Source organism: Pimephales promelas, chromosome 23 (assembly GCF_988280905.1).
Source record: "Pimephales promelas chromosome 23, fPimPro1.hap1.1, whole genome shotgun sequence".
Taxonomy (NCBI): Eukaryota; Metazoa; Chordata; class Actinopteri; order Cypriniformes; family Leuciscidae; genus Pimephales; species Pimephales promelas.
In genome coordinates, this window is record NC_142791.1 from 17,424,965 (window position 1) to 17,451,027 (window position 26,063).

The 26,063-nt window shown below is 40.4% G+C and overlaps 1 protein-coding gene and 1 long non-coding RNA gene across 3 annotated transcripts in view; one reads left to right on the forward strand and one right to left on the reverse strand.

Annotated features, from left to right (window-relative positions):
• map3k1 (mitogen-activated protein kinase kinase kinase 1, E3 ubiquitin protein ligase) overlaps positions 1-25,192 on the forward strand; it is a 67,757-nt gene extending 42,565 nt beyond the window's left edge. For both annotated transcript variants that reach the window (XM_039675787.2, XM_039675788.2), the window contains exons 10-20: positions 8-256; positions 6,638-6,759; positions 8,844-8,935; positions 9,626-9,818; positions 10,772-12,029; positions 12,822-12,974; positions 13,225-13,387; positions 15,079-15,210; positions 15,512-15,654; positions 20,105-20,236; positions 23,172-25,192. In XM_039675787.2, coding sequence (XP_039531721.2) covers positions 8-256; positions 6,638-6,759; positions 8,844-8,935; positions 9,626-9,818; positions 10,772-12,029; positions 12,822-12,974; positions 13,225-13,387; positions 15,079-15,210; positions 15,512-15,654; positions 20,105-20,236; positions 23,172-23,321 — 2,787 coding nt within the window. In that variant the 3' untranslated portion in view covers positions 23,322-25,192. The remainder of the gene's footprint in view (positions 1-7; positions 257-6,637; positions 6,760-8,843; positions 8,936-9,625; positions 9,819-10,771; positions 12,030-12,821; positions 12,975-13,224; positions 13,388-15,078; positions 15,211-15,511; positions 15,655-20,104; positions 20,237-23,171) is intronic.
• On the reverse strand, positions 50-8,848 carry LOC120481915 (uncharacterized). Its single transcript, XR_005623395.2, has 2 exons — positions 8,424-8,848; positions 50-299 (listed from the first exon to the last, which is right to left on the reverse strand). It is a non-coding gene; the product is annotated as an uncharacterized LOC120481915 (long non-coding RNA).
• Positions 25,193-26,063: the final 871 nt, after the last annotated feature.

The window sequence follows — 26,063 nt, forward strand, 5'->3', positions numbered from 1 at the left end:
CTCTCAGGTGTTTGGTCTGGAGCTGGTTGGCTGTCTCTTTTCCCGGAACTGGAACATCAGGGAGATGGCGCTCCGGCGGCTGTCACATGACGTGAGCGGGGCGCTCCTGCTGGCGAACGGGGAGCACTCATTGGCCGGGGCGGGGCCGGGGGCGGGACTGGGAGCAGTGACCGGAGAGGTGGTGGTGGAGTCGTGCTGTAGTGTGCTCTCCATGGTCTGCGCCGACCCCGTCTACAAGGTCTATGTGGCCGCACTGGTGAGAGGCTTCATAACACACATGCTTGCCACTGATACAGCATCTGAAAATATAGGGTTAGCATGCTGTATTAAGACGAAAGCAACATCACTTAAGTAAGAATGTCAGTAGTATATTATCTGCTAGACATGACGGTAACAATTTACAAACAGATTCATTAGTTAACTAGCTTCGTTAACATGAGCTAAGAATGAACAATACTTCTTCAGCATTTTTTAATATTAGTTCATATTAATTTCAACTTTTGCTACTATGGTATTTAAATCAAAGGTTGTTTTGTTAAAGCTACACTGTGTAACTCTTAGTTTATTCTTAGCTAAAAACACTTAGTTCTTTCAAAAATATATTTGCTCATTAATGTATTTTTAATTCGTTCAAGTAATAAAGTATTCTTGTGAGTGTATAGTATGCCATTGAAAATACATACGGGTAAGGGGTTCTAATGTCGGTCGCCATGTTGCCCCTCCATTTTGAATGTACATTAGCCAAAGAGGGACATACCCGTTAATTCAAGCTTCGTCTTTCGCGTTTACGTTTGAGTTAACACTCATGGACGAGGTCGAACTGGAAGCCATGTTAATCTTGGACTACATTGGCCACCGTAGGAGTTAAAACGAAAGCGGAATTGAGAGGAACAGAAACTAATATTCACTGTTTTTACTAATCTTTGTTAGTTCATGTTAGTCATGCTAACATTGTGCCTTATTGTGAAGTGTTACCAACATGACAATGAGTAAGTGCTTCAGTCGACATGTTAACAGTGCTTCCCAAACTCTTCTTGTCCCACATGAACCCCAAAGACACTCTCAGACAAAACATTGCTTGCGCAATCCTATAGGATTTGAAACATTGTAAATAACACAGTACTACAACGTCTGCAGGCTTCTCTTCTGTGTTCGTGATGAATCTCTAAGTGGCGTCTTAACTTGTTTGGCTTCATACTGTCAGAAGCGAATGTTTTCAGGCCCAGACATCACACACTGTGGTTTCTCTTCATTCCCCACCGCTGCTCTGCTGAATCCGAGAGCTGTGGGTCGGCATGTTGTCTTGTCTTCACTGGACGTGACAAAGCGAGCGTTGCAATCCATTACTATAAGTCCAGTACTTTATTCCTGCAATACCGGAGGGGCATGAGTTTACTATCAGGTATTTGTCATTTGTCGCATCCAGTGTAGACAGCAACACTGTTTATAGTGGCTTTTGTCTCTGTTTGTTTCGCTGCTTGCGTCTGGTGTAGAGTTTTGGCAGCTGTGACATTCAAAGTAAATTCATCGTCTGCTTTTTTTTATATGCCATTGGCAGTCCTTTCAAGGGTCCATCCTAGTGCAGAACGTGCATCATCCATTTATATTCACACGGCTCCCTGCAATACTGGTTATTGCATGACAACCACTACAACTGAAACGGACCACTCAGGCTGTATTGTGAATCACTGTGAGGTCACAAGATATGTCAAATTAACATTTTGTTAAAGTATTTCAACTAGGATAATATCGCAGTGGGGTCTTGTATCACCCTGAAGAGTTATCTTTAGCATGACAATCTGCTGACTGTACACGTTTATAACTCCAGGTCGTGCCCCCTCAGTTTGGTAACCACTGGGTTACATTCATGTTTCTGTGAAGCAAAGGTCTTTATTATTCAAACAATTATGTCCATGGTGAAGTGCCGTCACATGTGAGTTTACTTAACTCGGTTTCACATGCCTGACCCACTGCTATTATCATGTGAACACTTCAATTGTCATGTTGACAGCGTGTGATGCCTCGGTTAAGATCACAGGATCGAGAGAGATTGTGGGACAGCAGAAGGAAGTTACACAATCCCGCACGAACCAACCATCTACAGTCATTAGGGCTGGTTAAACCTGAGTATTGGCTCATCATTTTGGCTTGGTGGCCTTTGCTCTTGCATTTAGCTTCATTAACACCACAATTCAGGACGAAGGGGAATGTTCACATGACCCGGTCAGAACGGGTGACTGAGCCACATTGAGGAAGAAGTGATCACTCTGCTGGTCCACTGGCTGGTTTCAGTGTTCTCCATCACACCACGGGTACGTCCAAATTGAACAAGGCAATATAGATACAAATCTCAATATTTTTCCACAATAACGTCTACTGCAAAATAATGTAGATGATAAAAAATAATCCAAACATAGTACCACTTATTGCTTTTTACTAAATTAACTCAAAAGGAACATTTAATATATCTTTTTTATAGGTTCCAATCTAAAATATAATGTGTGGTTGTCGCAACAAATCAAGTTCTTTGAAGAATCTCAGGTCCGAAAAACCTCAGGATGTCCTTCGATAGAGAGTAGGGGTGTAATCCTGAGCACATGTGCCCATTGGCCTCTGTTCATCGTCATGACTCCTCTCCACCGTAAGCCAGTGTGTGTGTGTTCTAGCAAAGTATGGCTGTCGTCGCATCATCATCAGGTGCTGTTTGAGGAGATCCCCTCTTCCATATGTGCAGTATTTTGCGTGCTGGGTAAAGTGCTATCATGTGACGAATTGTTATTATTATAAGTTAGTGTTCCTTGAAAACATTGAGTCTTTTCCAGATGCGAACAGAGTACAGAGCTTTATTACTTGAGTAAAAGTACAGATAGACCTTGCTAAATTTTACTCAAGTACAAGTAAAAGTACTACAGTCAGATATAGAGTAAAAGTACTCAAGTACTTGAGTATCAAGAGTACATTTTCTAAATATTGCATTACTACTGTCACAGTGCTTACATTTATGTACAGAAACGTCCTACATGGAGTTATGAAAAGTGTTAATGTCAATACCTTGGAGAATGTAAAAGGAATTGAAAGTAAAATCAAGTCATATTCATCTTTTTACCGTGTTGCTTTATTTAACATTTAAGAAAATTTCAGAATATTCAGAAAATAGAAATAGTCTGGCGAGTTAGGGTTATGGGTTGGGACATTCACAGGATGGACCTGCTGCGTCTTTATCCATGGTTTCGTCCATGTTTTGCGTCTCTTATCTAAATCTGACCATGTAGTTGACGGAAATGTGATTGCTGATAGGCTGTCCCAATCAGTGGCGCTTGCACAATCCAATCACGTTTGAGAGGGACACAACAAATTGAGGGTTTCCAAGATTTTTCTTATTTTTGAATTAGTAACTCGTGCTCATGGTTATGGATTGAAATGTTGTGAGTAAAGAGTACAATATTTCCCTCTCAAATGTACTTGAGTAAAGTCATGAGTACTCCCCAAAAATAGTGCTCGAGTAAAGTACAGATCCCTCAAAATTGTTCTTAAAGGAGTAGTTCACTTTTGAAAAAACTTTTGCTGATAATTTACTCACCCCCATGTCATTCAAGATATCCATGTCATTCTTTCTTCAGCCGAAAAGAAATTAAGGTTTTTGATGAAAACATTCCAGGATTTTTCTCCATATAATGGACTTCAATGGGAACCAAACGGTTCAAGTTCCAAAAGAAACTTTAAGTACAAACTGCAAACTTGTTCAAAGGGCTTTAAACGATTCCAGACGATGAATAAGGGTCTTATCAAGCGAAACGATCGCTCGTTTTATAAATAAATAACAAAGTTTAAGTTTTAAAAGCTCAAACGCTCGCCTTGCTCTGTTCTGTAACGCACTCCTGTTCGAACTCGTTCATCAAAATGAACAAATCTTTTCCCGAGTCATTTGGTTCATTCGGCGAAAGAAACGAACGATTTGATTTGGAAAAAGATTTGTTGAACGAGTTTGAACAGGAGAGTCACGAACGTGCACCACAGAACAGAGCAAAGCGAGCATTTGATCTTATAAAACTTAAACTTTGTTATTTTTTTTTTTAAAATGAGCGATCATTTCGCTTGATAAGACCCTTATTCATCGTCTGGAATCGTTTAAAGCCCTTTGAACAGTTTGCAGTTTGTACTGAAAGTGTCTTTTGGAACTTGAACCGTTTGGTTCCCACTGAAGTCCATTATATAGAGAAAAATCCTGGAACGTTTTCATCAAAAACCTTAATTTCTTTTCGACTGAAGAAAGAAAGACATGGACATCTTGGATGACATGGGGGTGAGTAAATTATCAGCAAAAGTTCTTTTTAAAAGTGAACTACTCCTTTAAGTACTTTACTGTAGTAAATGTACTCCGATACTGTCCAGCTCTGCTCTTTTCACATAGCACGCAAGCTATGTGATATATTGCAAGCAAAATGATGCAATAACACTAGCAAAATGCAGTAATGTCAGTAATATCTGATCTCCCAGCCCTACACCTATAGACTGTTCTCTATGTAAAAATGTCCAAAATCCCAAGAATTAAAACAGAAATAGCGCTATACGTCTTACTTGCCATTGGCTGGTGTGCAAACACATGTTCATTAAATACAATGTCTAGATTTGTATTTTCCTTTCGTCAACTTTGATCTGAGGTTATCTGAAGCGGGCCAGAGTACTAAAGTGCAACTCACACGCTGGCTAGTTTTAAAGTTCACTTCAAACCAGGAAGTCTGGAAGCAGCAGGGATCCTCAGACTGAAGCTGGAATAGAAAGGTTTAGTTTTTTTTTTCTTTCTTTCATAACCTATTTCTCCTCCTTGAAAAGAACAGACAAACTAAACAAAAAAACAATAGCTCTTGCTGCGTGGACTTGCTGTCTTTCCCTCAGGCTCTGTGCTCCAGTGAGCCGGCTTTATGAAAACAACAAGCGTTTTGTCCGTTCGGGGCTTTCCAGCAGTTTTCCTATATTCTTCGAACACGCACCAGAAAAGAGGGCTGTCTCTATGAACTAAAAATACTACAGACAAAAGCTTTCAGGATGTTACCTAGTGTTGGACTGCTCTGCAAACACTGCAGTGTGTGTAGCGCTTCGGCTGATCTGAAGTCTGCTTGTGAACTAAATGTGGCGAGTTCAAATGTCATAATGTTTCACTATTTATACTTGACGTGGAGTTATTTTTTGAATGCAGAGGAGCATTATATTATCCTTTTAGTGTGTGTGTGTGTGTGTGTTGGTGGGTGAATGTGTGTTTGTGCTCGGGAGGAGTGTGTATGCTGTGTTAATCAATGCTGGGCCGCGCTCCAGTGCACTGTGCTATCAGTCACCACTCCCCAGCTCTCTCTGAGAGTCAGGGTCAGGGTGAACTCTTTCTCACACACACACACACACACACACACACACACACCACAGGGAAGCACTGGTAATGTACTGTAGCCATGCCGATCACAGGACTGTTCAGACCTCAGGGAGAATACGCTGGAAATGCAAATAATTAATGAACTGCAACTAATCACATACTTGTGTTTGTGTATAAAGGCTCTTAAAATAAAAATGCGTATCAACTTTTAAAATGGAGGAGAAAACGCGTCTTGTTGTTTTGTTGTTGACGTCAGAGCCAATCAAACGGGGTCACTGTGTAGAAGCGAGCCGTGTTAGGAAGATGCCAAGATGTTTTCAAATTCAAGAGGCTTTTAAACACTCAAACAAACAAACAAAATAAGTGAATCCACATTTAAATGTTAACATTAACACTACTTTTGGACAGTAAACCATATTGGTACTATATTTGGCCAGTGTTGGGATGCTTTATTTTGAGATTTTTATGAAAAAAAATCTGATTCTTATTGAAAATGTGTTTTTTGATGTTGTTTTGAAAAATTAAAATAATCTCTTTTTCCTTTGCTTGTTAGTAGCACAATTTGAGCAAATATGTTGTAATTGTATGTCAGTATTTATTTATTTTTTGTTATTATTTTTATTAGTTATTATAACTAAATATTATGTTTACATTCATTATTATAATAATAATTAATATTATTATTATTATCGCTAAGTATATCAAACAAAATAAAAATAGTACAATTATAATTTCACTCTAAAGTAAAAAACTAATATTTAAGAAAAACAATAATTTATTTTATTGTACAACTAAACTTCCAATATTTATTGCCATCTTAATTTCTTCATTTTTAAATGTTAATTTTTTTTTTTTTGAGGAATAGTCTTAAAGCTCTTTTGCTGACATCAAGTGCTTTCAGGCCTGGTTTCACAGACAGGGTTTTGATCAAGCTGGGATTAGGTCTTGGTTCAATTAGGACATTTAAGTATCTTTTATAAACGTGCCTTAGAAAAAAAAAAACATTACTGGTGTGAATCTTGAGACAAAACAATGGCACTGACATATTTTAAGATGTGCTTTCAGTTAAAGCATACATTTTAGTCTGGGACTAGACTTGAGCCTTGACTGTGAAACCGGGGGCTAATGTTTTAAATTAATCGTCCATCACTCTGTGTCCTGAATCTTGTGCTCAACACAGGACTGGAGAATCCACAACACAAGCCACAGTCCTGAATTTGGCAACATCGTTTGTGATGTGTATTAAGAGTCGATCTTTGCGCTGTTTTTCAGAAAACCCTACGAGCGATGCTCGTCTACACCCCCTGTCACTCTGTGTCGGAGCGGACTCGTCTACAGCAGTTGCTGCGGCCCGTGGTGGAAACCATCCTGGTCAAGTGTGCAGACGCCAACAGGTACAACTCGCTGAAGAGCGTCTCTGATTGGGCCCTAGTCATCACGCATGGTGGATAAATGAGTTGCTTGGGTGTAACTGACCTGATCTAGGATTCCTCAATTATTCAAAGGTAGCCAAAAGAGGAATGATCACAATCAGAAGATCTGGTATACATCATTTCATTTCTAGTCCTGAAGTTAACAGGCTATTGCCACCTAGTGGATGGGCACTGTAGGCACAGACACATTTCCTGGTGTTTGTTGAAGAGTGATGATCAGGGCCTGAAGTTAATTTTTTTGGCCACCGGCCACTGTGGCAGGTGGATTTAAAAATTCACCCGCCACAGAGACTTTTTACCAGCCATTTTTTTTTTGCCTCATAAACGTAAAAAACGGGAATTTCACAATATTGTTCTTTAACTTGTAAGAACACACATTTTAGTGCTGTCAAGTAATAATAACTCTAATAACATAGGCTACATAAAAAAAAAAAATTTTATTCATTGATTTTGACAGACACACACACACACAACATATATAGTATATACTCAACAGATAGACCTACCGCAGCTCGTAAACAAATCACACGCGGCTGTGTTGATGGCGGATTTAGTCACGTACAGGTCTTACTCTTAACAGCTTTTAGTTACAGCGGAACGGTTAAATATGAACTAAATTAATAATGTTATTACTGATAAAATTACCGGGTACCGGACATTTTCTCACCGGTTCCCAACTCCCAACATGCACAGTTGCACACGCACACACATCTGTGCAACTGTCATTGTACTTTAACCTGCAACAGCGACGCGTTACATTATCTCATCCCATCTCATCAACAGTTTAATACTCGCACACGTAGTCAGAAAAAGGGTCTCATCTTCTTTCTGATCGCATGAACGTTACGAAACAACAGTCGCTGTCATAAATCAGCCGCTCACGAACCTTGCCATTGCCGCCGATTGTTCACTTTGTATTAAAATGTCTTCTTTACTTTTCTTTTTCTCATCCTCATCTTTTTGTTGGCTGTTTGTTTTGTTTCAGCTGGCCTCTTTACCCCAGTAATGTGCCGCCACATTTTAGCTAAAGTCCACCGCAATAGCGGACTTCGTTGAAATGTAAAAATCCTAATGAATCACTCAATTCTCATTGGCTACCCGCCAATGTGGCAGGTAGATTGACAGTGTTACCCGCCAATAGCAAAATTCACCCGCATTTGGCAGGTGGTCGGGTGTTAATTTCAGGCCCTGGTGATGATATTGTAATTTTGTCAGTAATAAATCAAATATTACACCGTGTCCTAACTACACGCGACGCGACGCCGCGACACGCGATAAAAGGTATCTTTTCCATGTTAATCAGAGCTTTACCAGACGCGACGGCGACACGCGAAGTTTCTAATTTAGAAACGGTTCCTATTTCTGCGACGTCGCGGCTGACAGAATGAAGAAATTACACTGGTTATGAGTATATACATTATTTATTTTTAGTTAAAAACAGGTCACTGTGCCACAAGCGATAACGGATAATTTACCTCAGATTTTGAAAGCTTATAATGTAAGCGTTCAAAATGAATTCTATGCAAACATACAACTGTACTTCATAACAAAATTAGTCAATGAGTATATTTTGTTAATGTTTTGATTTTTAATAATGTTATTTCATGATTTGATTATGTCCTTACCCATTTCCAATGCGAGTGCGGGCCAACAGTGCGCTTTCTCAGAGAGACTCTGCTCACACCATAGGCTCACACGCTGTTCTGAATGTGTTGCATATCACAGCCGCGTCGCGTCTAGTGTGGACAGACGGACAGACACACTTGCTGTCGCTGGAATTTTATCGCGTCGCGTGTAGTTAGGACACGGTGTTAGTTACTCCACCACAACTCCCTTGTTTTATTGTGAATGATTAATTCGTTATTTAGTCTTTCATCAGAATCTAGTAACTGAAAGCTTTTCACTGACGTCCTCTTTTCCCCATCCAATCAATTCTTGATGGATAATCACGTGTTTATTTTTAGTATCCCTTTTGAGTCCTGTTGACTTTAAATGCTCTTTTGAAGTTGGTTTGCTAAGTGTATGTGTTTGTCTTGTGCTCATAGTCGCACCAGTCAGCTGTCCGTGTCCACTCTACTGGAGCTGTGCAAAGGTCAAATGGGGGAACTCGCTGTGGGCAGAGAAATCCTCAAAGCAGGTACAAATTCGTAATCCGCAAATCTGTGTGATATAATGAAATATCCTGAGGTTGGCTGGTGGTTAATCTTCTGTGAACATCTTCCTATTTCTTATTTTTTAAATTGATAATGCACCCTGAAAGGCAAATTTCGTTTTTGTGGCTGGCAATCTACAGTACAAGAAAAGCATCATAAAAGTTGTCCATTTGACTTTATAAACGATGTTGTGTCCCAAAAAACGCACTATGTACACAACTGTCTAGTCGATGGGTGCAAAACCCAACCCTGCTCCAACACACATTAAGCCTGTAGTGCTTGAGTAGGGTTGAAGCTAAACTCGGCAGGGCTGAGTTTTGCACCCCTGGTCTAGTGTACAAGGTTTACAAGGTTATTTTGTCACTGGACTCTGATTGCCTCTCTCCATACGCTGTATAAGGAAAGTTGTGAAGAAATGTCAAACATTCCACACACACTTCTGTTTTTATTTATTAGTTAAATTTGTACATTTTCAGTGTGAACACTCTACTCACACTTTTTATTACAAAACTGCATAGAATAGAGCATAAATATGAGATTTGGAATGCACCTATCTTTAGCTGTGTGTGAGGAATAAGAAGCTTACATGATTGACTGATGAACATAATTTATTTATTTTTTTCACATTTGTTTGCTTTTCAATTGAAACATGTTCATCTCTGATTTTCCATTAGGCTCTATTGGTATCGGTGGAGTTGACTATGTCCTGAACTGTATCTTGGGCTCTAAAACGGAGGCCAATAACTGGCAAGGCCTGCTGGGTCGTCTGTGTCTGATCGACAGGCTCTTGCTGGAGTTTCCTGCTGAGTTCTACCCTCATATTGTGTCAGGTGGAGACTGCGACCAGGCCCAAAACCTTTCGGAGAGGTACAGAAATGCATGCTAATCTCGCTGAGCTTCAGTTCTCTGTTTATGAACCTTTATAAAAGTTTGCCATTTTTGCAACCCTGTAAACAATTTTTTGGACATCATTTTCTAGTGATAGGATTTTAAAATTATACAGTTAAAAACAAGTACCAGGATTGTAAATTTAACCTATAATTATTTCATATGTAAGCAAAATGGACATTGTAATTCTAATCAATCAGAATCTAATCAAACTGAATCGAGGTCAGAATTAAATCAAATATGGTCATCTGTAGTGTTGCCCATCAATCAATAAGAGCTTGCTAGATTGGTATCTGTTTACCTTTTTTTGTCAAGCCACCCAACAGCTGATCAGCCAAATTCAATGTAATCAAATCTGGAAAGAGGAATTTATTGAAAGTAGTAGTGTAAGATAGCGGTTGATTCTTTCATGTCTCATCCTTCTTAAAGTCTTAACCAAAGGTTCTATCTGTGCAACCAGACCTTTATATCTGGTAACAGATGACTTTGTCTCACTAATTATATGGGAATTTTGGGTCACACCTTTGCAGACACAGTAAAGCCCAAAGTATACTTGACTTGAGCACTTGAAAGCAAGGTCCACTGGATAGTATGCATCCGCCGAACACGTATTTCCAACCTCACGGCCAATGGAGAATACTTTGAAAAGCTTGCATGCTTAACTGTGCCCAACCCCATGAAGCCGAATGCAGAAAATGAAGTATACCTGGGCCTTTACTGTTGACTGCAACACAAATCCCATTAGAGCAGGTGTATTGTGATATTTTGTGAGTTGTACCAGGGTTGCAAGCAAAGCATAGCTTAATAGTTATTCAGTTCTTGATTAAATTGAAATCAATTTAAAAAGGAAAGGGAGACCAGTTTGCAGCCTTTTTGTGGAAAGCGCTTTCTTGTATTGTCATGGGTTTAACTTCATCATTTTGCCTTTTTAGGTACCAGAAGCTGCTGCCTCTTCTAAGTTTTGCGCTGCAGTCCATCGATAACTCTCACTCCATGGTGGGTAAGCTTTCTCGTCGCGTCTTCCTGAGCGCTGCCCGTATGGTGGCTCGTGTGCCTCATGTCTTTGTCAAGCTTCTGGAAATGCTGAACGTCACCAGTTCCACTCACTACGCCCGCATGCGCAGGCGTCTTCTAGCCATCGCTGAGGAGATGGACATCTTGGAAGCCATCCATCTGGGAGTGGACGACCTACAGAACGGGCACAGTTCGCTTTCCAATGCCTTCATCGAGCCCACCGCCCCCCATAACTCCCCGTGTACGACTGAAAGGAACTCGCCCACCCATGGTCTACAGCAGCCGACCACCAAGGTGCCGCTTTCAGGTCAAGCCAGTTCAACTCCTGTAGATGATATAACAGAAAGACTCTCAAACATCATCACAAGCCCCGCTGAGTTTCCAAAGCCCCCTATTCAGGCCCGAAACAGACCTAGTCAATGTTTAAACTCCCCCTCATCCAGTCAACCCCCGAGCCTTCCTTCTCTGTCCATGACCAACGCCTCAGCCTTCCCTCCAGAAAACCACAAAGGCCTTCCGCAGAGTTTTGTGCCTAACAAACTTCCCCAGTCCTCACTGAGTTCCCAGCGCAAGTTGCCAGTGCAGAAGGGATTAAGTGGAGGTGCCTGTAGTGGGAAGGAGCCAGAGAAGTTGCCCTCCCCGGTGTTCACCCAAGCTCGACCGTTTCCCTCGAGTCACATCCACTGGCCCAGACCCTCTCGACCCTCTCCACCTGATGGAGCCAAAGCTTTAAGCCCAGGGACAAAGAGCAACATGAAACTGGACCTTCAGGAGGGCAGGTCCAGAGACGAGGTGTGCTGCAGTGGCGGTTCTGCTCTCATCCCCAGCGAGGACACGGTCTTCACACCAGTCGAGGAGAAATTCCCCGGGATAGACGCTTCGGCCGATCTCAGCTCCAGCATGGAGGACCTGTTGGAGGCCTCCATACCTGTGGCAGACAGCACCGTCACCTTCCAGTCCGAAGTGGCGGTGCTGTCACCGGAGCAGGCCAACACCAACGACGACACCTACAGCGAGGATATGACCAAGAACCAGAAGTGCAAGGAGAAGATGGAGGCTGAGGAAGAGGAGGCGCTGGCTGTGGTCATGGCAATGTCCGAGTCTCAAGATGCCCTGCCTATCATCCCGCAGTTACAGGTGGAGAAAGAAGAGGACGTGATCATTATTCAGGTGGATGTAAGTGCATGGCTATTAATATCATAGTAAACTCTGCTAAAAAATAAAGGTGACTCAGAAATAACAGCTTGTCACTGGGGCAGTAACCTTAAAAGGACAACTTGGTACCTTATTTACCCCAAAAAGGGTGCATATTAGTAGTCCTGTTTAGACCTGGTATTAAGATGCGTTTTGGTCGAGAGAACATAGTGCTTGGTTTGTTTGTTTTTTATCTTCAAACTAAACTTGGGTCTTCAGCCGACAAAGTTTAAATCTTCTCTGGCTAGTGCGCTTCCCAATAGGTCAGTAGGCGGAGAGCATACAGTCTCTTGTGGATGTTTGAACACATTCGATCGGCCACATGAGCATTTACACTATGAAAGCAATCCAGTCAAATGAGTACCTCTGGAAAAAGTGGAAAAGCTCAAAAGGTTTTAGACCCTGTTTACACCTGTATTGGTATCGTCCACTTGTGATCCGATCGACCAAACGTATCTTAATACCAGGTGTGAACAGACCTTGGTGTAGTACCATTAAGGTTCCACCATGAAATACGGTACAGTAAGGTTCGATATAGTGGAATTAAGGTACAAATATGTCCCATTAAGAGCCCTGCCCCAGTTACAAGCTGTTGTACCTCTAAAGGTTTTCTGAGAATGTGAACAAAAGGATTTGACACCCAATAGCATCTAGGTTTAAACCTTCAATGTTTAATCATTCTGCCTTATGCAAGCACAGCTCATGTACAATTTTAAGATCAAAACGTTTGTTTGGCTTCATTTCTCCCTGCCTTTTTTTACTTCTCATGGTCAGACACCAGAGACTCTGCCTGGACATACCAAAGCAAAACAGCCATACAGGGAGGGCAAGGAATGGTTAAAAGGGCAACAAATTGGCCTTGGTGCCTTTTCGTCATGTTACCAGGCTCAGGATGTGGGCACTGGTACTCTGATGGCTGTCAAACAGGTGAGAATATCTGTTACACACACCACCGATACTTTTTCCTAACACTTTATGGGGGACCTGTGCATTTGGATAGTTTTTATGAAAATTATCCGAAAATGCTGAAATATTATGTTGACGGGTCACTTACTCAAGGTTGGACACCCCTGGGGTATACAATAGCATTAAACATGGGGGCTTAATATGTTTTGGTTTTGGTAGCTATTGCAGAACATATACAGACACGATGCTTGATTGTGATTTTATTAATCAGGTGACGTATGTGAGGAACACCTCCTCAGAGCAGGAGGAGGTGGTGGAGGCACTGCGAGAGGAAATTCGCATGATGGGTCTCCTTAACCACCCAAACATCATCCGAATGCTTGGGGCAACTTGTGAGAAGAACAACTACAACCTTTTTGTGGAGTGGATGGCAGGTAGGTTGTCCATAAACTTGCAAAGAGTAAAGGTGTGGTCAATGGGTCAAGTATTACTTTCAAACCAAGCAGTTTTTTTTGGGTCAAGATTGGTCAAACTTCTGCTCTTGCGCAAAATTCCCGTTGGAATGGAATGTAGAAATGGCTGGATTTTGGCCATGAGAATTTGCTGAACAAAAGTAAATGTAACTGCTCCTTAAATGTAGTGGTCATATTGGGATCTCACCAGGTTTGCCAGGTCCCAGAAAAAGTTCCCAAAATAATACAGCGTTTGCCTGTGTGTACGCTAGACTACATCACAGCTTATATGGGACAAACAGGGTTTAACACGGAATGCTATTTGGATGTCTTAAACTTCAAATGCTTGTATCCATGCTTATAAATTAATCACTGCTTAATGGGACGACTCTGTATTATATATGCCACATTGGCAACCCTAGCTAAGACTTATTATTAATAGCCTAATAATTAAAATGCCAAACTCAATCAAACTTTTATGTTTTATTGATGCCTCAAATGCCTTTGACTATGTAAACCATGAAAAATCATTTTCTAAGTCACTTAGAAAGTGCTAAAATGTCTTGAGAATTCAGTTTTTTGGTATGACCATCAGTTAATGTCTGTAAAATGGGGGAAATTGTTTATCTACTGATGATTTGGAAGCAGCTTTCGCAATCTGCAGGGCTTCGGTGACCGACAGCAATGCAGTCTCGGTTGAATGCCCTTTCTTGAAACCAGATTGGTTGACATCCAGCTGGTAATTCTGAGAGGAAAGATGATACTTGGTTGAAAGCAACTTGTTCAAGTGTTTTCGCTGTGAGTGATCTAAGAGAGACAGGTCTGTAACTCTACAAATGATGCGTTTAATGTGGGTTTTTTAAGCAGTGGAGTTACCTGAGCCTGCTTGAATGCTGTAGGGAAAATGCCAGGTTGGAGAGATGGGTTTATGATGTGTGTGAGTGCTTGTAGAAGTGTGTGAGAGATGGTTTGTAGAAGGTGTGAGGGGATGGGGTCTAGAGGGCAGGTGGTAGGATGACTGGAGAGATGAAGGTTAGATACTTCTGCCTCAGTGAGGGGAGAGAAGGAAGAGAGAATATTTCTGGCTGAGGGTGTAGTTGGTCTTTGTTCCTGTGTGTGTGGAGCTGAGAACTGACTACTGATAGTTGTTGTTTTGTTAGTGAAGACATTAGCAAAATCATCAGCAATTAAAGAGGAGGTGGGTGGTAATGGAGGTGGATAGAGATGGTAGAGTTGAATGTCTTGAAGTGTTTGAAGCGTTGATCTTGTTGTGGAAATATACAGATTTCGCAGCATGGAAGAGAACAGAGATTGATGCATACTCTTGTCAGATGTGTCTCTTGATTTGCGCCATTTCCTCTCTGCTGCCCTGAGTTAACTAAGAACATCAGCTAACCAGGGGTTGCAGGGAGTAGCACGTGCTCGTCTGGAGGAGAGAGGGTAGATATAAATATAAAATGTAGCCCAAAACAATTGTTAATTGAATAATTCTCCCCCTGACTGCATTTTCTAAATAGCCCAATTGTGCAACACTGGATCTCACAATAAATTATTACATTAAGAAGAGGCCCTTTTGGGTATTTTCATCTTTGTAAGTAACAGTTTTCAGAATGACTGTTTTACCAGATCTGTCCTGGTCCATAAAAGGCATACTACTCCTTTGTTTTCCTCAGGTGGCTCAGTATCTCATCTCTTAAATAAATATGGCGCGTTTAAGGAGGGCGTGGTCATCAACTACACCGAGCAGCTTCTACGAGGTCTCTCCTACCTCCACGAGAATCAGATCATACACCGAGACATCAAAGGTAAGCTACTGGAGCATGGCTACCAAAAGCACTTCTATTGTAACAAACTGGGAGGAATTAGCAGCGTACTCTTGTGTCCTTTACGGGTTGGTTTGGTGGATAGAGAAGGCAGAAACTTTTTCAGTGAAATATTTTTGTGTTATAAGCTCTGTTCCAAACCTAAGCAGGTTCCTGCTGAGATAGCATCATACTGTAGGTGTGCTCCCAACTGTTTTTTTTCAGAGCATTGGAGCTCACTTGGTTGTGGAGCAGAGCTTTAGGGTGTGTTTCCATACTTATCCTCTCCTTTTAACCCATGTAGGTGCCAATCTACTAATCGACAGCACGGGCCAGAGGTTGCGGATAGCTGATTTTGGGGCAGCAGCACGTCTGGCTTCAAAGGGCACGGGTGCGGGGGAGTTCCAGGGTCAGCTTCTGGGAACCATTGCCTTCATGGCTCCTGAGGTAAACATTTGAATTTCAAAATTAGACATGTGCCGGTATTCGGTAATGCGATAAATCGCGGTAATGAATATGCACGATATTGTTATCGCGGGCTCTTCAAAATACCGTGGAAAATAATAGATTCGAATTTAGACTTTTAGAGCGCGCATTAGCTGCTTATTTTCCTTCAACCGCTCAAACACTGCGTGCTGCGCAGAACACGCGCGCACTCTGATGTAAACAATCCCCATTATGTATAAGCACTGTGTGCATGCAGTGCGCACTAGTCTAATGTAAACAATCCTCACATGGAGTAGAAGCATGGCGGAACGCTCCCGACGATTTATCCCCGCAGGGCTGCCAAATCTCACACATTCAGCTTGAGACTCAAGCTTGACTTTCAGACAGGACGCGGAATACGCGCGCGACGCGCATGGATGTTTTGTTGCTGCGTCGACCTGCATCGACCACGCCGGTGTTAAAGTTCAAAATAGTTAAACTTTTTATTTGTAAAATAGCAAATCGCGTTGTATCTGAAGGGCAACGTTGAACCAGCGTCGCATTCCGCGTCCTGTCTGAAAGGCGCTTAACGCATTTGACACTTTTCACACGCTCTCCCACAGAGAAAAATCACAGAGCAAAGAGGACACGGACACCGACAGACTAGACAGAGCAGGTTACTTTTGATATGAAAGTTGTTATTGATAAATTGAAGTTGATAAATCAGCTCTTAGGTTCTGATCACAGATCGTTGCTCCTCAGTTCAAGTAAACCGATCATCATGTTACTTTCGCTTTTATTTAAAGATACAGTACAACTTACTGAAAGGTATATTTACTTGTACATAATAACGATCAATCAGTGTTTTCAAACACGGAAAGAGGTCAGTAACACTGCAGGAGAACAGTTGTGTCAAAACGTTACATTTACCTCAGGAAAGCCATTTAATGACCAGCACATTAGAAAATAGCAAGGAGTAATTTGCTAAATATTATATTTAATTTCTCTCTGTATTAGTATGTTTACAGCATTATGTGAGTTTTTTTTTTCTTGAGAAACATTAACAGACTGAGGGCTGCCTAATATTTATCCAAATGAGTCAATATTGAATTAAGACTGAAATCAAATCCAAGAATTTAATTGAATAATACAAACAGTAACCTACCAGTCATTGTAACATGTTGTCACTAAACTTTAAACAATTTGGTTTAGTTTACCATATGTTTTGAAAATCACAATTACACATTGATACAAGTTGAGTTTTTTTTAGAGACCCACAATGCATCTGTTTTTCTTGAAATATAATTTCATTAAAATATCGTGATAATACCGTATACCGCAATAAAAGCTCAATCAATTAACCGCAGCATGAAAATTTGATACCGGCACATGCCTATTCAAAATACAAAACCAGCCTGTTTACTACATAAAACGTGATGAGATGGAAGTGTTCACCCTGAAGTGTTTAAACAGGACACTGTTTAAAGGATTAGTTCACAATTTCCTGATAATTTACTCACACCCATGTCATTCAAGATATTTATGTCTTTCTTTCTTCAGCTGAAAAGAAATGAAGGTTTTTGAGGATAACATTCCAGGATTTTTCTCCATATAGTGGCTTCAATGGGGTTCATGTGACCTTTCAATGTGATTACCTAATGTGTGGCGCATCACAGGCCTAGTGCAAGGCAATCATTTATGGTTAAAAAGTATAAAAATGTTTCTTGGTTTAGAGCCTTTGAAGCTGCACTGAAACTGCAATTTGGACCTGCAATCCTGGAATATTTTCCTCAAAAACCTTAATTTCTTTTCGACTTAAGAAAGAAAGACATGAATATCTTGGAGTTGGGGAGAGTACATTATCAGGACATTTTAATTCTGAAGTCCATGATTGTCAGACACACAATATCAAAACTACTTTTCACAACTTGCATTCAAATAGGACAGTATGTAGCAATGGCAAAGTTTATTTTGTCTGCAATTTGTATTTGATGTATTAAATGCAAACATTACAAGCACTATATGCTTGTGTTTGGGTTTTAAACTGAGGCACACAATACTCACTTTACTTGGGTCCAATTAATTCAACTACTTGAAGGAGATGTAGAAGTTAGCCTTCTCAAACTCTGCTTAAAGCTTTGGTTGGAAATTGAGAGACTGAGAGAAAGAGACCTTCCCAGACAAAAGAAAGCTTGTTCATTTTGAAGAGGTTTCAGTAATGAATACCCTGCTGGGACAGGCAGGGCCAGCTGAACTGCTTCCTAATTAAACAAGTTTTGGCACACAATAACAACAACGACACAAGGGGTCGGCCTATTGTGGCTTCCACAAAAGAACTGCAATTTACTTTCATTTCAAGTTACTTGGAGATCTAAATCCACTTTGTCCTATTTTCCTGACTGGCCACGCAAGTCTGAACACCACACAGGGAGGTCACCGGACTTGACCACAGTTTTGTGAAAGGACAGTGATATTTAAATGTCCAAAGCTTAGAGAGCAAGCAAGGGAGGTTGTGCACCTATGGCATGGCATGCAGAACACAATACCAAAAAAATGTTTTGAATAAACCTGGAGTCGCTGCTGAAATAAAACATTTGGATTGTCTCAGGTGACCATTTGTATATCTGACTGGTGTTTTATGTTATTTGTTTTGGGCTTGTATTTTAAATGTATTGTTAGTAAGTAAATTCTTTAGCTGGTCAACTTGGAAAACAGTAGTGTTAATTAGTGCAACAGGAACAACATTTTAGAATACAATATATTGTTACTATTGTTTATGGCCAGAGTACTGAGAATGTGCCACACAGTCTGTCTATTTGTGGTCCTTTACATGCCGATAATGACAAGTGAACTAGGGCTCATTTGAAACAAGATACTGCGGCAGCAAGTAATGCACCACAGACAAAGGTGCAGTAGGTCTGAGTAGGGCTGGGAATCACCTCACGATTCATTTCGATTACAATTTCAGAGGCCTGTGATGATGAGACTGTTATCGATGCATCTTTTTTTTTCTCTCTATAGGATTATTTTTCTCACTGTGTGACTACTTTTTATTCTTGATCTACATTTTGTTCTTATTAATTAAATAGTTTACCTTAAATTGGGGTGGGGTGCATGACTTAAAATTGGGTGGTGATGGCACAGTGGATGAGAGGCATGCCTTTGGTGTGAGAGACCCGGGTTCGAATCCACTGAGACACCAATGTGTCCCAGAGTAAAGGCCATTGCATACTGAGTATGACATTTTCGTATTCGTTTTTTCGTGTTCGTCAGCCTAAAAATTCATCACGCATAGAAACCTTGCACACCAAGTCCAATGCGTATTTATTAAACCTTTGTGGGAAAAAATGCAAAAATACCAAATGGATTCACAAGCAGTGAGGATGATTTTGTTGCCCTCTCAGAAGAAAGAGAAAATATTACGTTGGTCCATCCAATCCTGAAATTGCGTCGAGAGGAAAGAGAGTTCCACCTCCTTATCAAGGAGTTGCAAATTTATCCCTAGCGATTCAAAATTTACTTCAGAATGTCAGTGGGACAGTTTGATGCTTTGCTAGCGATTCTGGAGTCACATATTAAAAACAAGACCAACAATTTCCGTGAACCAATCGATTCTGAATGGAGACTGGCAGTATGTCTAAGGTATGGACACACACACACATCTGCGCGCGGCCCGGTGGAAGCGCTGGGCAGACAGAACGGCTGTATAGGCTGTTATATATTGTGCCCAAATAATCCATTATCGAATTGGCTGCTCAATCGCATCTTATTCGATCCGAAATTTCAATCTGATTGAAAGGGGAGGTTTATTAATTTCATAATCCAATCGAGAGAAGAGAACATAAACACTTGATCGAATTGAAAAACAAAACTGAAAGCAATTTCGGATGCGAATTTCGGACTCAGTGTGCAATGGCCTTAAGACACTTACAGTAAGTGGTTCCAGAGGCACTTAACCCCTAGTGGTTCTATGTGCACTGGAACAATCATTCATAAAACGCATTAAACTTTAGTTTACAAAGACATGAAGACAAAGAATCTCTGTAAAAGATGCTTTCCGACAGGTTTTATCATAGTTTTTAAACCAAGTCAACAAGTTAAAGGCAAGTCAATGGAGTCAACCATTGTGTAGGTGCTAACACAGAAACCTAAAATTCTCGGGACAGCGGCATTTGTCCAAATTTCACTCTTCTATTTCATCAGAAATGATCTTAAAACAGGGCTTTAAGTGTAAAATACTGAACTAACCCTTTAAGGTTTACCATATGAATGTGGAATGCATTTCACAACCAAAAAAAGACTACAAAGCTAAAATTTTAAAATTCAGACACTTTAGTTCAGTTCATGACAACTTGCATTTTTTTATATTTGATGGCAGCTTTATTGAATGGTCTTATTATTACTACACTTGTCGTCTCCGGTGTCAGATGAGGGTTTGTGATGGTGAACTGGTGTGTGTGTGTTTGTGCAGGTGCTGCGAGGGCAGCAGTACGGGCGCAGCTGTGACGTCTGGAGTGTGGGCTGTGCTATTATAGAGATGTCCTGTGCCAAGCCGCCCTGGAACGCTGAGAAACACTCCAACCACCTGGCACTTATTTTCAAGGTGAGGATTAAACTGCATGTGCGCACGTATGAGCAAAACAATAATGTAGTCTGTTTACTGAAAATTTTACCATTTACATTAATTTATTTTTTTGTGTTATAAATGACTTCAGGTAAGTTAAGTCCTCGACATATTTGACATTTCCTTAAATATTTTACACAATAATTTTCATGCTGAACAAATAATGAAATTACTAGTTAAAACCAAAAAATAAATCAGTAAATTAAATCTAAATCAGTCCTCGGTAGCTTCAGGAAGCAAAAAAGCATTTTCTTGCATTATAGGTTAAGTTCACAGAGTTTTAACTATCTCCTGGTATTAAGATGCATTTGGTTGATCGGATCTCAAGTGGATAACGAGTGGATTTACAAGTGTAAACAGGGTTTCAAACGCTTTGAGCTTGTCCACTTCCAGAGGTAGATGAAAACACATTCGACCGGATTGCTTTCGTAAACACTCATGTGGTCGAATGTGTTCAAACAGCCACAGTTGGACCCTTTACTCTCCACCTTAGACAAAAAAACAAACCAAGCTCTATGTTCTCTCGCCATTCCTGATTTCTAACACACACTCGCTGTGTTCAGCTGGTCTTCGGCTGTCGGAGCAGAAACTAAAGCTGATGCTCTGCTTTAGTTGATGTGTGAAAATAATGTGGGTTTCCCTGTCGTCTCTGGCAGCGTTCATATGTAAATTGAGCAAGATTATATTTTGTCCATTAGATTGAGAGATCTGGAAAGCCCATACATTTACTCGCCCATAGACCCGCCTCTCCTCAAAGAAATCAGGACAGAAGAGGTGTAAAGAGGACAAAAGAGACGAATTAAAATACCGGTTGTAAACGTAAAAGTGTCTCCCTCGTCCACTTTTCGGGTCGATCGACTAAAACGTTTAAATATCAGGGGTAAACAGGGCCTAAGCTGCACCCAGATATCACTGATTGTTTGTCAGCAAAACTCCACCGGAAGATGCAAATCGAGTGACTTGACCGCTCTAGAGCTTTTGTTAAAACATTTTAAAACAGAGAGGTGGTGCCAAAATCAAAAATGGTTAAAGATTTTGGCTAAAGAAACATCAGCTCTTTTTCTTTGTCTTTGATGATGGGCTGAAATTTGACAAATCATGCTTTTTTCAAGCTTTGACTACTAGTTAAAGTAAAACCTATTCTCTGTAAAGGAAACAAATTTGAAGGAATAATTCATTCTTTTATTACAGCTAGATTGGATTACCGTAACTCACTTTATTTTGGGATTAGCTTGTCGGCTTTATCCCATTTGTAGATCCAGCTGCAAGACAGGTACTTAAAAAACGGGCTCACATTACGCCGGTTTTACGTTCTCAACACTGGTTGCCTATGCGTTAATGTATGAATTTATGAAAAATCTTTTTTTAGTGTTTAAATCTTGAAAGGGGTTTTTAAAATTGTATTATATTATTGTCTGAGGTCAACTTATGACGTTCGCTTGGTTTTTACATTCAAAAACATCAACATGAATAAGTAATTGGCTATTTTCTACCCTAGTTTTGAGCCTAGCTCAAAAACGCTCGGTTTTTATGGGCGTCTCGCACTGAAGACTTGGAAGTAAACGTCCACTGCTGTGAGTGGATAACAGTTTTGCATATTATAATGAGTTTCAACTCACTCGTCGGTGCACTTGGGGGAAATTGTTTTGAAAACCTCCAATGTTGTAAAATGGCAACCGGAGTGATTCGCCCGTACATGTTGGGTTCGTCATCACGAGGTAGGTCTATGTTATTTAGCTATGCGTGTAATGCGCGAATCTGTGGGCGGGGCTAAACCGGCCATGTTGAAGTAGGCGTTGATCTTCTGTTGAGGTGGTGTTTTATCCTCTTTGACGTCATAGTTCCCCACTTTGAAAAACGAGTCGTTTGCTGAGGCTGGTGTCAATAAAAGCTTTTATTGGACTAACAAGGACGTTTTCAGTTCTGAAACTTACAGGATATTCTTATAATAGGATGACCTCTTAAGGCGCTTTTACTGCATAGTACGGTACGGTTCGGCTCGGCTCACTTGTGGTGCTTTTCCACTGCAAGGTACGGTACAGTACGGTTTGCTTCAGGTCGCTTTAAATGGGACCTGGTCTGTTGAGGTTCAAAGCGTACCATACCGGTACTAAAATGTGACGTGAAACACTGCAGATCACTGATTGGTCAGACAGAATCGTCACTACTAGCGTCATTGGATTTGCGACACAAGACACGAGACACTTTTTTAGCAGTATTTTTGTTTTGCTGCCATCAGCCTCATTTTAAACACATTTTTCCGTCTAGCAGTTAAAAACAACCACATACCGAGAATCAGGAACACCATCCCCTCGATAGTCTCCATTGTTCCTGTGTTGTGGGTTTGGAAATGTGGCGCTTTTAAGATGATGTCATGGCAGTAGAGGCGCGCGCAAATAACGATCAGTCCCACACGCTTTGAAGGGGTACTACTGCAGTGGAAACGAAAAGCGATCCGAACTGTTCCGCGCCGAGTCGAAGCGTACTGGGCCGAACCGTACCGTACTATGCAGTGGAAAAGCGCCATTAGATGTCAAAAGCTCAAGGAAAATTTGACTTCTCAGTTCATCACCCCGTTAAACGGTTTGGCTCCTCCTCACCTCTCGGATTTATTGACTGAACATTGTCCAGTTTTGTCTCTTCGGTTGTCCAACCAGAGATCAATGTGCATTAGAAAGTCTTTGCCCTTCGGTGTTCGATCTGTATCACCACTGTCTGTATTTAAATCTAAGTTTCAACCCCTTTTGTTTATTTGTCACACAGTCAATAAGGGAGTTATGTGTTTTTTATGAATTATATTGTATTGTCTTATTGTTGTGCGTTTATTGTGTAGCACATCGGTCAACCTAGAATGTGATAAATGCTGCTATGTAAATAAAAGTGACATTGCCATTCTGACTGACTCCTCGCTTAGATTGCCAGCGCCACCACGGCTCCAGGCATCCCCCCCCACCTGACCCCGGGCCTGCGGGACGTGACCCTGCGCTGCCTGGAGCTCCAGCCCTCGGACCGGCCGGCCTCCCGAGAGCTGCTGAAACACCCCATCTTCAGGCACACCTGGTAGAGGCGGCGCACTACTGAAGCCTGCTCCTGCTGACACGCTCCTACTGCTAGTCTACACACTTTCTGTCTTTCACAGTCAAAACACACTCATTGCAGAGAGCCCTGAATGTTGTATGTCTGCATAAATTTCTGTTTTTAAGTTTAGATCTCTGATCTTCTGGAAGGCTGAAAATCAGGTCACCTTTTAGAAATCCAGCCTGAGTTCCGGCGTTCAGTGGCTCGTGTGGTAAACACATTCGACTTTAGACGGATCCTAATGTTTTCACACCATGAATGTGTTTTGGTGAAAGACAAATCTCTGCTAGTTGAACTAGCGCACCGCTGAATGTGAATGCTTATGATGCCGGTATGGTTCACTTTTCATTTCTAAACGGAGATCGTGTTGTATAAACGTCTGGTTTTACATGATTTAGCTTAATGGGTGTAATTGGGATCCTCTTCAAAGCTATCGCCCAATTTTAGACTGTGATGTGCATCTGTAAATCTTGTTTAAGAGTCTCACTGGAACGTAATTTCGGATCTCCAGCTCGATTTCAGTTTATATGTCGTGATTTGACTTATTTCTTTAATTTGGGTGTCATGACCTCATCATGATTCAGTTGAACTTTCCTTTCCAGCTGTTATTTAGCCATGTTATTGGTGCTGTTCTGTTCGCGTTCACGAACATCCAAGACGTTTTGTAAGAGATTAAGCTTCCTAAAGGAGCATTCAGCTCGAGCAACTGAATATTTCCTCGTGTGTTATTTACTCCATTACAAACGTTGAACATTTAGGTGGAGGGATCATATTTAGCTAACGACTTTAGTGCTCGTAAACACTGTTTTTCTTTCCCAAAAACCATTAACTTTATGCATGTTCTGAAAACATGTCAGGTGTCTGAACTGTAGCTCTTCAAGCATTGTTGCTTTTTAGGTTTTCTTCCATTTTTAAAAACCATTTTAAAAGAATATTAATGACCTTATTGGGACTCCGTTCACACACATCTCGAGTTGTAAACGTGACGATTTCAAAAATATTTTTTAAAAGTAATGTTATTTAATGCAAGTTCTACTGCTTTGTGGAAAACAGGCTGATCAAGCTTGAAGAGTTAAGATGTAAATATGAATTTTGGTAGCTAAATGTATTTTACTTGACTCCCGCATTTTTAAAGCCACAATACTCATCATAAATGCGTATTTTGTTCCTGATATGTGTTTCTTTTCTATTTTTTTTTTCCTATGCCTTTATGAAAGCTTTAAAGTTATGCACTCTGTCTTTTTATATACTGGAAAGGTGTCTGTTTCAGTCGGCTTGATAAAATCTAATCAGTATTACTTGAGTTTCCACATCTTCTGTCATTTCTTCAGTTGTCCTCATCTCACTGCGTTCTGTTGTTCTGTTATTTCACGGGCTTTTTGTTCTGGGCTTGAACGGACCTGTATGAAATGATGCTGTTTCTCGTCACTTGGTGGTACTTTTTATGTGAAGATTGTCTATTGCTGTTTTATTCCAGTCTTTTCTACCTCAGGTGTCCTCTAGAGTTTTCTTCTACCAAAGTTCACTTTCTCAATATATATAAATAATTATATAGATATATATATAAATATATATTCTTTTATTATAATTTTATATCTCTGATTTGATTCTTTGTTTGTTTTTTCCTCAAAGATCTCCAGGGCTTAAGGGCTAACTTATATTAGCTCCTTTTATTGTGCAAATAAATCTCTGGGTTCAGCGAAAGAAAATGAAAATTGGCTAAAGCTGTATCTTTTAATCCTGTGTAGCTTTTGTCAAAAATGTTTTAATTATTAGGTTTTTACCCCATTTGAAGCATTTTATAATGAAATCTACTTATTTTGGTCTTTATAGCAAATAAAACGTATAGGAAAATCAGTTTGTTCTTGTGTTTTTTGGCTCTTTTTGGTTCATATTTGGTCCTTTTATTCTGAGTAAACACAGCATGGATGTGCTAATTACATGCGGATTAATCAATCTAACTGGTTTCAATTACATTTGTAAGAAATATGGTCGTCTTAATAGGCTAAAAATAACTTCCTTCAGTTTAGCTATGGCCTGTTGTGGTGATGGAAACCAGTAAAATCTTATACAACTTTGCCTTTAAACATTTTTGTAATAATGTGATTCATCTGGAAGGGTTTTAATTTTTTATTTATTTATTTTTTTTATTTTTTTTTTACATTAAAAACCTTCTATTGTGTTTCTTTAACTCATGGAGAAACTAAGACCCCATTTACACCTGGTATTAAAATGCGATCTGTATCCAGATAAGTTATCCGGATAATAAAAAACGCATGTTAATGCAAGGTGTAAATGCGTTGTGATCGGATCGTGATCGGATCTGCCTGACCACATCTGGAGGTAGTCTGGCTCGCATTGTGTCCGGATCTTTACTAGGTGTAAACGCAATCTGGTTGTTGAAACCACATATGTATATTTTACTCCTCCCAAAAAGGCAAAAAATAAACGTGTAAGCTTGTTATATAGGCAATATGTCATGTTATTGTCAGATATGACGGCGCTACTGCGACACGCATCACCCATCACCGCAGATGAGCAGCTGAGCGTCTATTCATCGAGCCAACGTGCAAACATCGCAAATAAAAGTGAAAGTAAGTCACAGACGCTTAACACACAATCATCTTCAAGTAAAGAAACGAAATTATCTTACCAGCGCTGTTGCCACTCTTTTATTGATGTCTTTGATTTGGAAATTAGCTGATGATCAACGAAATGCAGCTCAAAT